This window comes from Dendroctonus ponderosae, unplaced genomic scaffold (assembly GCF_020466585.1).
Source record: "Dendroctonus ponderosae isolate FM_Combo_2020 unplaced genomic scaffold, Dpon_F_20191213v2 Dpon_F_20191213_1, whole genome shotgun sequence".
NCBI lineage: Eukaryota > Metazoa > Arthropoda > Insecta > Coleoptera > Curculionidae > Dendroctonus > Dendroctonus ponderosae.
In genome coordinates this window covers 10,396,511-10,410,036 of record NW_026017110.1, presented here as the reverse complement: position 1 = coordinate 10,410,036, position 13,526 = coordinate 10,396,511, and the positions used below count along the sequence as shown (strand labels likewise).

General features: G+C 32.9%; 2 protein-coding genes across 5 annotated transcripts in view; both read right to left on the bottom strand.

The window, feature by feature from the left end:
* Window positions 1–7,182, bottom strand: part of LOC109541586 (suppressor of fused homolog) — an 8,626-nt gene extending 1,444 nt beyond the window's left edge. For 2 of the 4 annotated variants that reach the window (XR_007282358.1, XM_048670107.1), the window contains exons 1-5: window positions 6,864–7,180; window positions 6,607–6,773; window positions 1,758–2,029; window positions 1,339–1,567; window positions 1,063–1,283 (exon numbers count right to left, since the gene is read on the bottom strand). Coding sequence is in view for 3 of the 4 variants with exons in the window: in XM_048670107.1 (XP_048526064.1) it covers window positions 1,063–1,283; window positions 1,339–1,567; window positions 1,758–2,029; window positions 6,607–6,758 (874 nt within the window). In the remaining variant the exon portion in view is untranslated. Of the gene's footprint in view, window positions 1–1,062; window positions 1,284–1,338; window positions 1,568–1,757; window positions 4,588–6,606; window positions 6,774–6,863 lie in introns of those variants that run through there. The other 2 variants (XM_048670108.1, XM_048670109.1) reach the window with 2 other exon arrangements.
* A 3,633-nt stretch (window positions 7,183–10,815) lies between these two features.
* On the bottom strand, window positions 10,816–13,526 carry LOC109541593 (exocyst complex component 3; the record flags this gene model as incomplete). Its single annotated transcript, XM_019910466.2, is given in 2 exon segments — window positions 10,816–13,219; window positions 13,279–13,526. A coding segment is annotated over 1 exon segment (2,235 nt). The 3' UTR covers window positions 10,816–10,984.

Here is a 13,526-nt window from a genome sequence, read left to right as displayed (position 1 = left end):
GGATCTGATATCTTTAGAAAATAGTTAGAAGCGTTAAAACTAGTTAATCAATTATGAAATGTTATGGCTATTTAATTACGGATAAAATATTCGTTCTCAACATCATATCTGAAATGTTACTGTTTACAAACGACGGTGCGTAAAGCTATAATTTGGCTTTGATGTTGAACTTTATGCACAAATTTGATRTAGGTGTGTCGTTCGTCTACTTCAGATTATAGCATATGTAACCATCTTTGCTTAAATTAAATGAACATGAAACACAAAACGTGAACTACATAATTATCTTGATTTAACAGAATAAGAGCGGTCTGCGCATTTTACGATTTTTTTTTGATAAAACTGAAAATATACTCGCATTCAATTTTATTTCTAAACAATACGATTTATGATTTTTAATTCTGAAGACCCATTTTCAACATCGACACGCTGCAATGGCATGAAAAATCCATGAACTTTTTATGGTCGAAGAGTGGAAGTAACAAAGGGGGCAAGTGGTTGCCTTTATTAAAGCGCCTAACTTGTTCCTTTGCGCATTTTTTGAATTATCTTCAAACATACACTTTGGCACCTGCCCCTTTTGTTACTTCCACTATTCAATCACAAAATCGTTGAAAACATGACAAACAAACCCGTTTTAGATAGCCAAATACCAAATATACGATGAAAAGCGGCGGCACAATGATTGATTAGCATTTTTTGAAATAGGTGAAGGCACCAATACCAAAGAGTAATTAGTATTTAGTTTTGGATGGAAGAAAATTCCAATTTAAACTTAGTTTTAAGGTATCTACTAGAGGGCGCTGTGTATGCTATGCTGTTTGATTATTCTGCATCAAAACTTTTAAATCGAAAGCTATGTAGCGATTTTGAATAACACATTTGCACGATTGATTGTTTTTAAGATAAAATTATATACCTGTTTCTTTTTTATAAGCTCGCCCATTTCCAAAACATTGCCAAATTAAGAAATCAACGATCACTAAGACTCTATTTATTTTTAAAATTTTCACCGAGTTTAGAGTTCGACCATATGAATTGCCAGCTGATAAATATTATTACCTAAAAAGGCATCATGGAAAGATCCAAGTCTCGATCTAGAAGTTTTGCAGGTTTTTTCGGCAAAATAGTCATGCTCAGACCAAGAACACCTTCCGGAAACCCCGCTTAAATTTGACCCATCCAATTCAAATCCCCGTTCAACTTCTTCGTGTGTGGAAGGGTCCAATTCGAAAATACTGTCCGACCTTGTCATATCAGTTATAAGCCAAGGACCTCCGGCTCTAAAATAACAAAAATACATAGAAAAATAGTAAGTAAATGTTTACTACGCCATACGCTGGTGATCTTCGAAGAATATCTAAAATTCCAGATCCATTCCACTGCTGTGTAGCTTTCAGTTCATCAGTACAAATTCCGACAATCTGCACAAAATTGACTGTTCCAAACGGAGTTTCTGTCGTATTAAGCTGTGGATCTGTAGTCATTAACATGTGTTGAATCCTTGATTCGCTATTGTCAAGGGCACAATGCCAGGAGACGTGATCACTTGAACATAGCGAATTTCCTAAAATGAACCCTCATACTGAACCAAATGTTTGCACATTTATTTAAACTAACTAGCTCTCAAAAACGCTACAGACAATTTTACTATTTGTGACTATAAAAAACAGTTAGAAACTTTGTGGTGTATTTTACAAAAGGACTAACTGCGTTTTTTAAACGTATTGCACAAGTGAAACATTCAAACTGCGTACCTGACTGGAAAACATATTTAGCTAAAGATTGCATTAGTGTTGCCGGCCAAGTTGGAGGCGACGTTTCTCCGGGCTCCCGTTTTAATCTAAATGTTAGCTCGAAGCCAAATCCGGAAGCTCCGTCAGGTCCCGATGGATCATGTACCCGACCATCGCCATGAAGATCGGAAAGACCAAAGCTAATGTAGTGCCAATGAGGTGGAACATTTTCATCTGGATTTCCTGGGTTAGAGTACATCGAAATGTAGTCCAGCGGATCAGGACCTCCCAACCTATATTTTCAATTGGACATAAATACCTAAGGCTAAGACGACTAGGAAGTACAGCGGGAAGAAGGATGCGTCAGTGATAGTTAAACTTTGTAGCCACTAACTTGCTTTTATTTTGTTAAAAAATAAATAAATAATAAATATTTTACATCGAAATAGCAGAATTAACTTTTATTTAACAGATTATGGGCCCAGGTACTTTAGCCCTGGTTTAAAAGTCCTTTTGTCGCGTTTTGTGTATAAGAAGTAAACAATGAAACCAATAAATTCTAAAAGACGACCGAAACGGCCATAGAAGTCGCACGCAGAAAGTTCCACCTATACAGTAGCCATTTGTGAACAATTATTTGCTAAATTATATTTATTTGAGACTTAACTGTAGAATCAATCTAATTTTTTGTTCAAACAATGAAAACTATCTAAAAGCTATTGAAGTGCTCACTAATTTTATGGAAATTATGAATATATTGGAAATTGGCATTAAGAAATTATGGACATTTTATCAAACCAGAATTTTAATTTCTACGAAATCGATTTTAGACATTCAAAAACTTTTGTTGGAGGAAAATGGCTATAAATTTGTGGACTGAACGATTTTCACAAGATTGTTTGGAAAGTATTTTTAGTGTTTTGCCGAGTAAGCAAGTAACTCTTCAATGCTCTTCAGGTTAAAAATAATGTGTAACTCATTTGTGTTTCACAATATTTATGTGTGTCCGAAAGATTCCAGCTATGATGAAGATTACAGGGAATTTTTCAGATTTCTTAAGCACGATCTCCAGCAAAACAACCCTTTACGATTCCGTAATAATACCTGAAAACATTCCCCGTGATTTTAATATCAATTTTAGTGAGATTAATTCATTATACTATATAGCCGGATATATTATTTGCTCCATAAAACGCCAATCAAACAGTTGTAATCAATGTACATATTCGGAATCTAAGGATCTAAAGAACCCCAGCTTAAACACTTCAGCAAGTTTAGTCAAATTAAATGTTATAGAAATAGTACCTACTTTTTTCTCCATAAACATGTACTCCATTTTTTTTTTGTTGAAATGGAAAGAATTTTAAGAAAATGTTATGAAATTGTATGTACTCAAAATGTACATTTAAAGTTGATTTTTGTATCGTAAATGACTCAAATCGAACTAGAAGTGCCTACATGCCATAGAAACAAAGATAACGTTATGAGCAGATATGCAGGTAGTTTTTAGGTTAAATATTTCTAGTAAAAAAGGGCCCAGTTAAGCCAGAGACATGCTAGTAAGTCTATTTTTTTTAGTTTATGCGAAAGTTTACATTTACATTTCACACCTAAATTTACAATTTGAAGTGTTAAATAATTTCTTATATACTGAATTTTTTAAGCCTAATGATTTTCAATCGTACCTAACTAATTATAAATTGCATTAAATATTATTTACATTAATGTGTCGGTGACATTAATTTACATTAATGATTACTTACATGTATGTACTTATTAAAATATGTACATTTTTATTAATACATTATTAGTTTTACTTATTCCTATAGAATTTGTTTGATTTCAGTTTAAGAATAAATAAAGCATAGTTAATTAAAGATCTTAAGTCTTAAGAGTTGACTTACATCACAAAATAGAAGATAAACGTCACAGATCATCATACTTTTATCCTGTATCTTAATAACAAAAAAACACCTTGTATAGTAATTAGTAGATAGTAGTAATTAACAGTTTAACAGATGCATGTTTTTATTGAATAAAGCAAAATAATGTGTTAATATTTCTGTTTTAATACCTGGAACATTACTCAGTAATAGGTACAAGTGGGTCTATTATAGACTTGCTTCAAAAAAAACGTTTGATTTAGAACGAGGAACAAACAAGACTGAAAACCTACAGCTAAACTGCATTTCCATTGCACAGAACAATTCCTATCAAGTGCTAAATTGCATATCGATTCCGCTGTCTGAACTCTTGTCCAGAGGCATTTTATAGAGAGGAAACTCATCTTTAAAGCTGGTTTCTAATTTAATCCCAAAATGTTTTATATCATAGCAATCATTTCCAATTAAAACTTGGACTTGAGTCATACAGATCACAGTAAAGATCCGTTGGCGCCAAATAGATTCACCGCATAATTGCGAATGAGAGGAGCTAAGGTCCTATTGATGCCACTGTCTTTTAGACAGTCACTGTAGTCAAGACCACATAGATTCTTTGAGAAAGATTCATTGAAACAAACAATAAATAATGCGGATATATTTTCATGCTTGCTAAAGGCCCAACCACAGGGAAGTCAGACACGATCTCCCAGGTGTTGGAATCGAATCCAAGAAATTAGACGTTCAACTTCAAGAATAAAGATACTCGTTAAACATCAATCAGCAATTAAATTGAGCCAGGCACATAGAACGCCATGACACAGTTGAAGGTCACAGTGTCGCGACGTTAGTGTCACATATGAAAATGAAGGCCGGTTCAGACGGTGATATCGATGTCATGGCACCAGGTGTTCACACTCTCTAACACATAGTGTCGCGACAGGCTCTTGTCAAAATGGCGGAACTCCTGTCTGCAGTATCCGATGTGTTAAAAGAAGTAATTATTTTGAAATTAAGACGAAAATTTAAAAAACACATATGGATGAAACATTGGATTATGCGTAGAAGCGAGCTAGGGGCATCAAAAACCACGTTTTCAAAGTTAAAAATATTTAGAAGCGCTTCTTCTGCTTAGTCAAGTTTTTGTCTATCCTTATAATCGGCAATTGATTTGTCCCATAGAGATGGGTATGATTGGTAATATTCCCGAAATATAATCAAGTCAAAGGGAACATAATTTAAAACCAAACCAAATGAAAATAACACACCAAGGATTGATAGCCTTTAAAAAATGTAAAAATATCACCTGAAACATCGGCAGTGTCACGATGTCGCATGACTACCGGCGGTGGCGCTGCCAAACGTCAAATTACTCTTTGTCGAGTGACAGTTGAGAATTATCAGACTTGTTTATTTATTTATGACATTTAAGCAATAAATAAATTATAACATAAAAACTATAATAACAAACGGCTAATATAAATCTAGGCGAAATATATATTTTTATAATCAAGAAAATAAATCATATTGGTATGTCTAAAAATATATAGGGTGTTTTATAAAAAAAAAGACTGTTAAATTTTGAAATTCCGTGATTTATGTCTTTTATTTTAAATTGAGATTTAAAAATATTGAGCACAATTAAGCAATTTTTGTGTTGGTCACTTTCACATTTTTTTTTAAATAACCGATCAACGGAGGGTGTCAAGTTATGAGGCAACACCCTGTACAATGTACTAAGATACAGGGAGTTCCATTAAAAAATAAGTATTGTTCCATCTTTCCACAATCACAACCAACGTAAAAAACAAAACAATTTATTGCCATTTAAACCAAAACTCTATCGCCGCTAATAACAAAGTTATTAATGGTCAGCACTTAATTTGGTAGACCGGTATTTAATGAATCCCGGATAATTAAGTATGTCTAAATCAAGAAATCCAACATTCAGTAAAATCTGATGAGTAAGTAGATACTTAAATATTCAGACAGGATATGAACCTAAAAATAGCACCCTAACAGGAAATGACCTATACATACTGACAACGAACAAGGGGAGCCCAAAATAGAAAATGGAAAATATTTGTACAGGGTTGGTCCGTATATTTAGCCAGCTTCTGGTTAGTTTATTGTCAGAAGTACGAAAAAATCCTAAATGCAAATGTTGAAAGGCTACTCTTGAAGCACAAAAAAAATTATTAGATACTTAAAAAAAAACATGGCAAATTGAAAATATATATGTTTTAATAGAACACCCTGTATATTTTTGGACTAGTGGATAGACTCTTTCTTCTTATTTCAGAAATATATTGAAAAAACTTTTAAACATTTTTTGTAAAATTCACATTTATCTGCGTCTCTATATGTCTTTGATAAATCTTGTGGTTAAAATATACGAACAGTTTTGCATACATGTGGTCATCGCCCTTATAAAATGTAACTGATGCTAAAATTGGCGGACAATCACAAAATTAGATGACTTTCTTATTGCAATAATGTGTTACCTAAGAAAACTGTATACAATGACTTTTGTAATAAAATATTGTGGAACGATAAGACCACTTTCACAACTGCCGGAGTGCACAACGGTCGCGGTCATACATTATTAAACGTTTGGAATGCGATTTTTAGGAACCGAATAATTGGATGCATTATATTCGAAGGCTCTTAAAAGAAAATCGATACCTATAGTTTCTAAAGAATAAACCGAATGGGTTGTTTTGTAATCCTTTATTGAAGATGCGTTGAATATGAAAATGGACACTTTTAACGTTGTAAATTTTGAATCTGTAAATTTCTTATTAATGTTCTTATGTTCTTTTGTTTCATCTAATAACATTTTCTGGGGATTTAAAAGTAACCCTTTAACTTTTGTACTTGGAACTTTTGCATACCTCTATAAACTCGACACATAAGTAGTCTAAATTTACGAACCAACCCTATACATTGTTCTAAAGATTTTAAGGAATAAAGTAGTAAAATGTACATACCAAAATTTCAACAAAGCAGTAACTTGTAAAGGGTTTGCTTGATCAGGATAAATTTTCCTGCACAGATTGTAGAGTGTTTCCAAACCGGCCGGTGTCGGAGGCAGCATGTTAATTGGATGGGGATGATGACTGAGTACTGATGCTTCGCCCATTTTATAAAGGAAAATCTACAATTGAACACAGGATTTCATTATCATGTTAATTAATTAATAAAGTGCCATATTTAGTGCTATAAGAAGTGCAATTAGTTTACTCACTTACGGTAAGGCCAACCAAATATAATATATTTGAAAATCGTTACTTTTTGTACTTTTTATTCCACCGAAAAAAAGTACAAAATATAAACAAAAAAACACACACTGGAACAAAACGTCACGTGTGACAGACACAGATTATCAAACTATTTAGATAGGCGACTGCCGTGTTTTCGACAAATCGCATTCAGTGGCGTCACCAGCAACACGGGCTGGTGATTAAACCGCCCAAATTCAAATGTTATTCAAGTTAATTTATCATTAAAAATACCAAAAAATATTTTTTTTTAAATGGCACCTACTATTTTTGTTGGTCCTGTGAGATATTTAAACAAAACCAAAAAAAGTTAGTACGTGCCATTTAAACAAACTGATTTTTTTTTAACTTTTTATATCAATGTTTGTAGGCTGCAAGCACCCAAATATTACAAAATTGGTACATCAAAGCCATCTGGGCCTTTAGCATGGGCTTTCGGCTAACCACCTACCAAATTTGGATAAAACAGCTTTGTTAAAGCCTACATAGCTGATAAAAATATAACCACAACTACTATTTTCAAAATAATTTTATAACAATGGGACAATTTAAAAATGTCATATTTGTTCTCCCTTTCTTTATCCATGTGTGGGTTCTTTTAAGAAACGCTCAAGATGTCTTAAAAAAAAAGAAAAAGGAAACTTGGTTTTCAGGTTTAAAAAATTCAAAAATTTCATATTAAGCTTCTCAAAAATTTAAATTTTCTTGATCGGCACTTTATTCGCGAGTTCAAACGCTGAAGTGGCTAAAATTATAACTACAAATTAACTAGTAATTTGACACTTGTTTTGTTGACATTGGTGAATGATCAACTTTAGCTTTTAAAGAAATAGAAACAGATCGAAAAACGTGTAGGCTTTCGTAACCAAACATATTGTTTTATGTTATAGATGTCATCAACTCCAATAAATAAACAAGTCTGACAAGTATCATATATATATACAGGGTGGCCATTTTATGAATCTTTGTATGACAAGCGTCTACGTATACGGCAGTTCTTGTCACTACTATCGATTGCGGCGATTCGGACCTAGCGGTTTGTTATGATTTAAGACGATTTAAGGTTAGGTGATTTTTCCTGGTATTTTGTTGTAACCGTAATCTCTTTGGATTTTATTAATATAGTGTTGGACTTTGTTTAACATGTCACACTAAGCAACACATGAAAATAATTGCCTTTTTCCACTATCCTAACAAAAGTGGAAGACCAACAACGTAGTGCGACCTTTTAGTAGGTAGTACATACTATGTAAATTCATTTCATTATTTCAGGCATATAAAATACTTGGATTTGTAATCAGAAATTTTAAATATTTTAGCAATAATACAATATTGTTTTTATAAATGTTTAGTATTTAATGTGATAAGCACTCTAACTTGTTATTACAAACAGGGTGATATTTATTATAAGTTTTACCGATAAATAAATCTATGCAATGTATTTGCTAATTTGAAAACTATCCATATAAATGTATCGATGTATGTAAGGATATACAATAAGTCAAATGATATACAACTGTCAAATATACAATAAGTCAAACTTTTAAAGATATTTATTTAATGGTTTAAGTTGTTTATTTAAATACTATGAATACGAAATCTGATACCTTATTAAGCTATATAAGCTGATCAGAATAAATCATTTGTAAATTATTAATAATTAATCATCAATTTAAAAATAATAATAATTATCTCATAATTATCAGTCTTTCTTTGTGCTAATATAAAGACAATGCTATTATTCCAACAAATTCATTTTCTCCCAACAAATTCAAACAATCCCTCTTAAAAAATTATAAATTGTTATAAGTTTGTCATTTTTATCTAGAGCTTATATAGGGTTCGAAAGTCACGAGAGAATGAAAAAAAAATGATTGGTGGACTCGCGGTTGTTCTCGACAATTTATCTCAACAATTTCTCGACAATTTATAAAATAATTATCATCAAAAAATAAACAAAATCACCTAACCTGAAATCGTCTTAACTCATTTGTGGAACTTGTCAACGATACGTTCGATAACGACAAACCGGTAGGTTTATTTGATTGGTTCGAATCGCCGCAATCGATAGAAGTGCCAAGAAGTAGACGTAGACGTATACGTAGACGCTTGTCTTTGTATGGGTAACTTTTACATTTTTAAAGATAGAGAATCCGTTAAATGGGTAAAATTGGGCAGATTTCGATTGCCTATTCATTACCGTTTTCAAAATTTAGGTACCCAACTTGGTTCCGGAAATATTCTGAAAAGGCAAGAAATCAATACTTTTTTAATTATCATATAATTCGTAAACTGCTCAAATTAGAGAAAAAGTTAAAATTGTCTTTGGTAGAACTTTTTGCGTTGAACTCAATAAACTAGCACTTGTTGTCATAGTCAACTTGATTTACGAGATAAAAAATAAACTTATGTTTTTCTAAATGGTAATCCTTATTCTTTTCTGAATTTAACGATATAACTGTTTGTATGTTTTTCTCCTTTTGTTGCCGTAAAACTTCAAAAGAAGATAAAAAATTGTAGTGGGCTATGGAAATAAGAACTATATTAGCATACAAAGCACAAAACAAAAATGAAATAATTAACAGACAATCATGTTTACTGGGCTAATGAAAATCATAATCTAATTGAAAATAGGCGAGATCAACGTGTTTTTTTTGTGAATGTCTGGTGAGGCATTTTTAGTGATAAAATTATTGGTTCATTCTTTTATAATCACAATTTAAATATGGAAAGATATTTACACTTTTTACCAAATGAACTTGAAGACATGTTGAATAGTTTTCCGTTAGCATCGTATCGAAAATTGGGATATTTTCAAGATGATAGTGCACTTTCACACAACTCACGAGTTGAATGTGAAGATGCCAAAAAATGCCTGGACGTAAACGGAAGTCAATTTGAACATTTAGTTTAAACGATTCATTATTTCATTTCTGTTTTGTGCTTTGTGTGATAATATAGTTCATATTTCCATAGCCTACTACACATTTTTTATCTTCTTTCGAAGTTTTACGGCAACAAAAGGAGAAAAACATACAAACAATTATATCGTTAAATTCAGAAGAAAATAAGGATTTTGAAAGGCCCACAGCCAACTATGATTACCATTTAAAAACCATGTTTATTTTTTATCTCGTAAGTTGACTGTGACGAGTGCTAGTTTGTTGAATTCAACGCAAAAAGTTGTACTAAGGGCAGTTTTAACTTTTTTTCTAAGTTAAGCAGTTTACGTAATAAATGATAATTTAAAGTGTTGATTTCTTGTCTTTTCAGGATATTTCAGCAACCACGTCGGGTACTTAAATTTTGAAAACGGTAATGAATAGGCAATCGACTTCTGCCCAATTTTTCCCATTTAACGGATTCTCTATATTTAAAAATGTAGAAGTTACCCATACAAAGATTCAGAAAATGGCCACCCTGTATATAGTATAAAATGCAGGCAATTTAAACATTAAATAAAAATATATTCTTTCAAATATGAAAGTTTGGGCATTTGGGAGGAATACTGTAAACTTCGCATTTATGCACATAAGTATTGGATCAAGTATGCTTAAAAATTCCGGTGTACAAAATTACAAAAAAATTGCACGCAATCCTCTGAAATATTGGGTTGTTACGGAATTTTTGAATAACCCTGTAGAATGCAAATAACTATTCATCCAAAATATTAAATGCTTACTTATTATGACCCGCTTTTAATTTAAAACGTTTTAAAGAAAAATCTGATTAAAAAACTTTTCGTTTCGATCAGAAATTAATATCAAAAACCCCACTGTGCGTAGACGTAACTTTTTTATGATCTTTCAAAATCCTGGATTCGCCACTGGTACTGCCTGCATAACTGGTGGGATTCCCTGTATAATAACATTAAACCGTAAAATCTCGTCAAAATAAATAGCGAGTCAAAAACAAATCTCAACAGATAAATATATTCATGTGTTTACATATAAGAAGCGACGAAAATATGTATTAAGTTGAAAATTATGTTTGTTATACCTACATACTTTCAACATAATGATTAGCGTAGCGACATTTAAAACCAAACTATAATCAACTTTGAGGATATAAACACAATTGCAATCCATTAAAAAGTTAAATTCATGACATTTTTAGGAAACACTAAGGACTTGAATATGCTACTTCTATGTGAAACCTTCGGTCTATCAACATTAGCGACTTTCTCTTTAATATCTGATCGAGACAAATCACCTCTTAAATTTAGCAGCCTTAGCAGTTGGTCCTCTGTGATGTCTGGGTATTTTTCCAGCACTCTGTGCAATTCAAAGGAAATCATATCATCATCGCTTTTGATCACCTCTGACAACATGACGATTGCTTCAAATTCATCATCATCCTTCATTTCTGTATTTCTGCATAAGTTAGAGAATAAATTAGTTAATCGGTCCACTTCTTTCTCGATTTTGCCAGCAGCTTTCGTGCAATCTTCAAACGTTTTAAAAGATACCCTTCTTGATAACATGGCGGTCAAATATCTCTTTGCTACGGTATATCTAGCCTGTTCGGCTATGAAATTATAATTGGCTTCAGCGAGTCTATTATAATCTTGAAAATAGTCTTCTAATGTGGCGTAAATTGTTTCCAAAGAATCCAAACTGGTCAACCACTGGGAGTTGAGCAATTTCTCAAAGTGCTGATCTAAGTCGATAAATAGCTCTTCCAAAAGAAAATTACCTGCCTCATTTCTCAATTGAATATACGTTCCTCTAAGTCTATTAAAATTATCACCTACATGGGTGGCAAATAAACTACTAGAATATTGCTTCTCCAAGTGATTTCCCAATTCCACAAATTGCAAGCAATGATTTACAATAATTATCATATACTGCGTGAAATACAGAACTTGTTTGCGGTCCTCAAAATACTTATTTTTAAATTCTATAATTGCATCTCGGAACGAATCTCGGAATTTTATGACCTGTTCTACACTGAGAATCAACATTTTCAATGTAATTTCTTCACTAATGGTTTTTGCCACATCAAGATTCTGATTTATCATCTGGAAAATTATTATAGGCGCAGCTGTTCTTGTATAGCAATCCGAGTCTGGTGCTACTGACGACCTCCATTCTTCCCTTTCAGATTTTAAAGCATTCTGCATCCATTCGATGTAGTTACCTTCGATGTCTTTTAAGTAACACGCAATTAACCTTTCCAATAAGGCAGGCGGTAATAAAGGTCCCAAATTTTTAGTGAATTCGACCAAATCAGGATGGCTCAGCATTTCTTCCGAATGATAAGTTTTGAAAACCATAGACAGCATGGTAACATATTCGTTTCCTTCCAGTCCATTTTGGATGATCTCCTGAAGATGAACAGATAAAGATTTGTGGTACATCGTGACATATCTTTCCACTATTTTATATTCTGGGGGAAAACAAGGCTGACAGAGGGTTTTAACTACGCGCAAGTCTTCTGAAATCATTTGTCGGATTAACTCCAAATATCTAATCAACCAAAGTTTATTGTCTTGTCTTTCTTCCACCTGAGTGCCCTCAATTCTGGATTCAACTGATCTTTCCAAAATATTAAATGCCATCTGTTTCCACCTTTTGGGTCTGCCCGGGGGCACAAATCCTGTTTGTTTTTCCTGCTTCAAAGCCATCTCATCTGCCTTTTCCTCCCTTTTAATGATCCTCAAAACCGTTACTAATTCCGCAGGATTTTTTCTTACAGTATTTAGTGTTCTTGACAATACAAAAAGTAGTTGCTTTTCTAGTAACGTAGATAATACTTCTACTTCAGAGAAATAGGCTTTCAGTAGAGATTTATCATGTGGGGATTGATTAGGCAATTTATGAAGTTCAAATAATAAATCATCTCTCGAATTTTCCAGGTCTCTCAAACACTGATGGGTATGTAAAAGCTTACCCTCATTAATCCATTGTTTCGTTTTCTCCACACTATCAGGCACAGTGAATATATGCTTCAGATTTTCTCGGGCAGTAACATATTGTGAGTGTCTCATGTTCTCATCTCGCACATCACTCAAAGACTCAAAGAGACGTGTTACTTCACTGAATAAGTTAAAAGTAATCTTAATGTCGCTGTTGATTTCCTTGGATTGCTCTAAACACGAATGTAATTGGTTGATCCCTGTTCTCACGCCATCTAGTTGTTGCTGCATGGCTGATTTCAATAATGCCTCAACAGAGCCTTTCTTTCGAGTGAACCTTTGTTTAATCTGATCTATTTTATCTAACTGACCGGGCCTATTAAACATGTTTATGATTTTTGCGGTGGCGGAGGCCTTTGCAGTGCTCTCCCACTCTCTCATATTCAAACCACGACTTGAACTCATCTAGAACATAGAAGAATGCGATTTACCACTGTGGGTACAGATTTTTGAATATTACTTACCTTTCGTACTATTGCGAGTTTCGAAATGTAAAATAAGGCAAATTTTGTTTACATTCAGAAAGACATTCGATGTCAATATTTTCGTTTAAGACAACAGCTGAGTTGCTTCAAAGTGAAGAAAACACATTGAACAGGGCCGTATTTAAAATATTTGGACTGCAAGTCCATATTCGATTTAAGCAACCTGTGCTGTGTCTTCGAATTTTTAGTATCTGTCTTTTTTACCTTAAAGAGCAGTTGAAATTAAT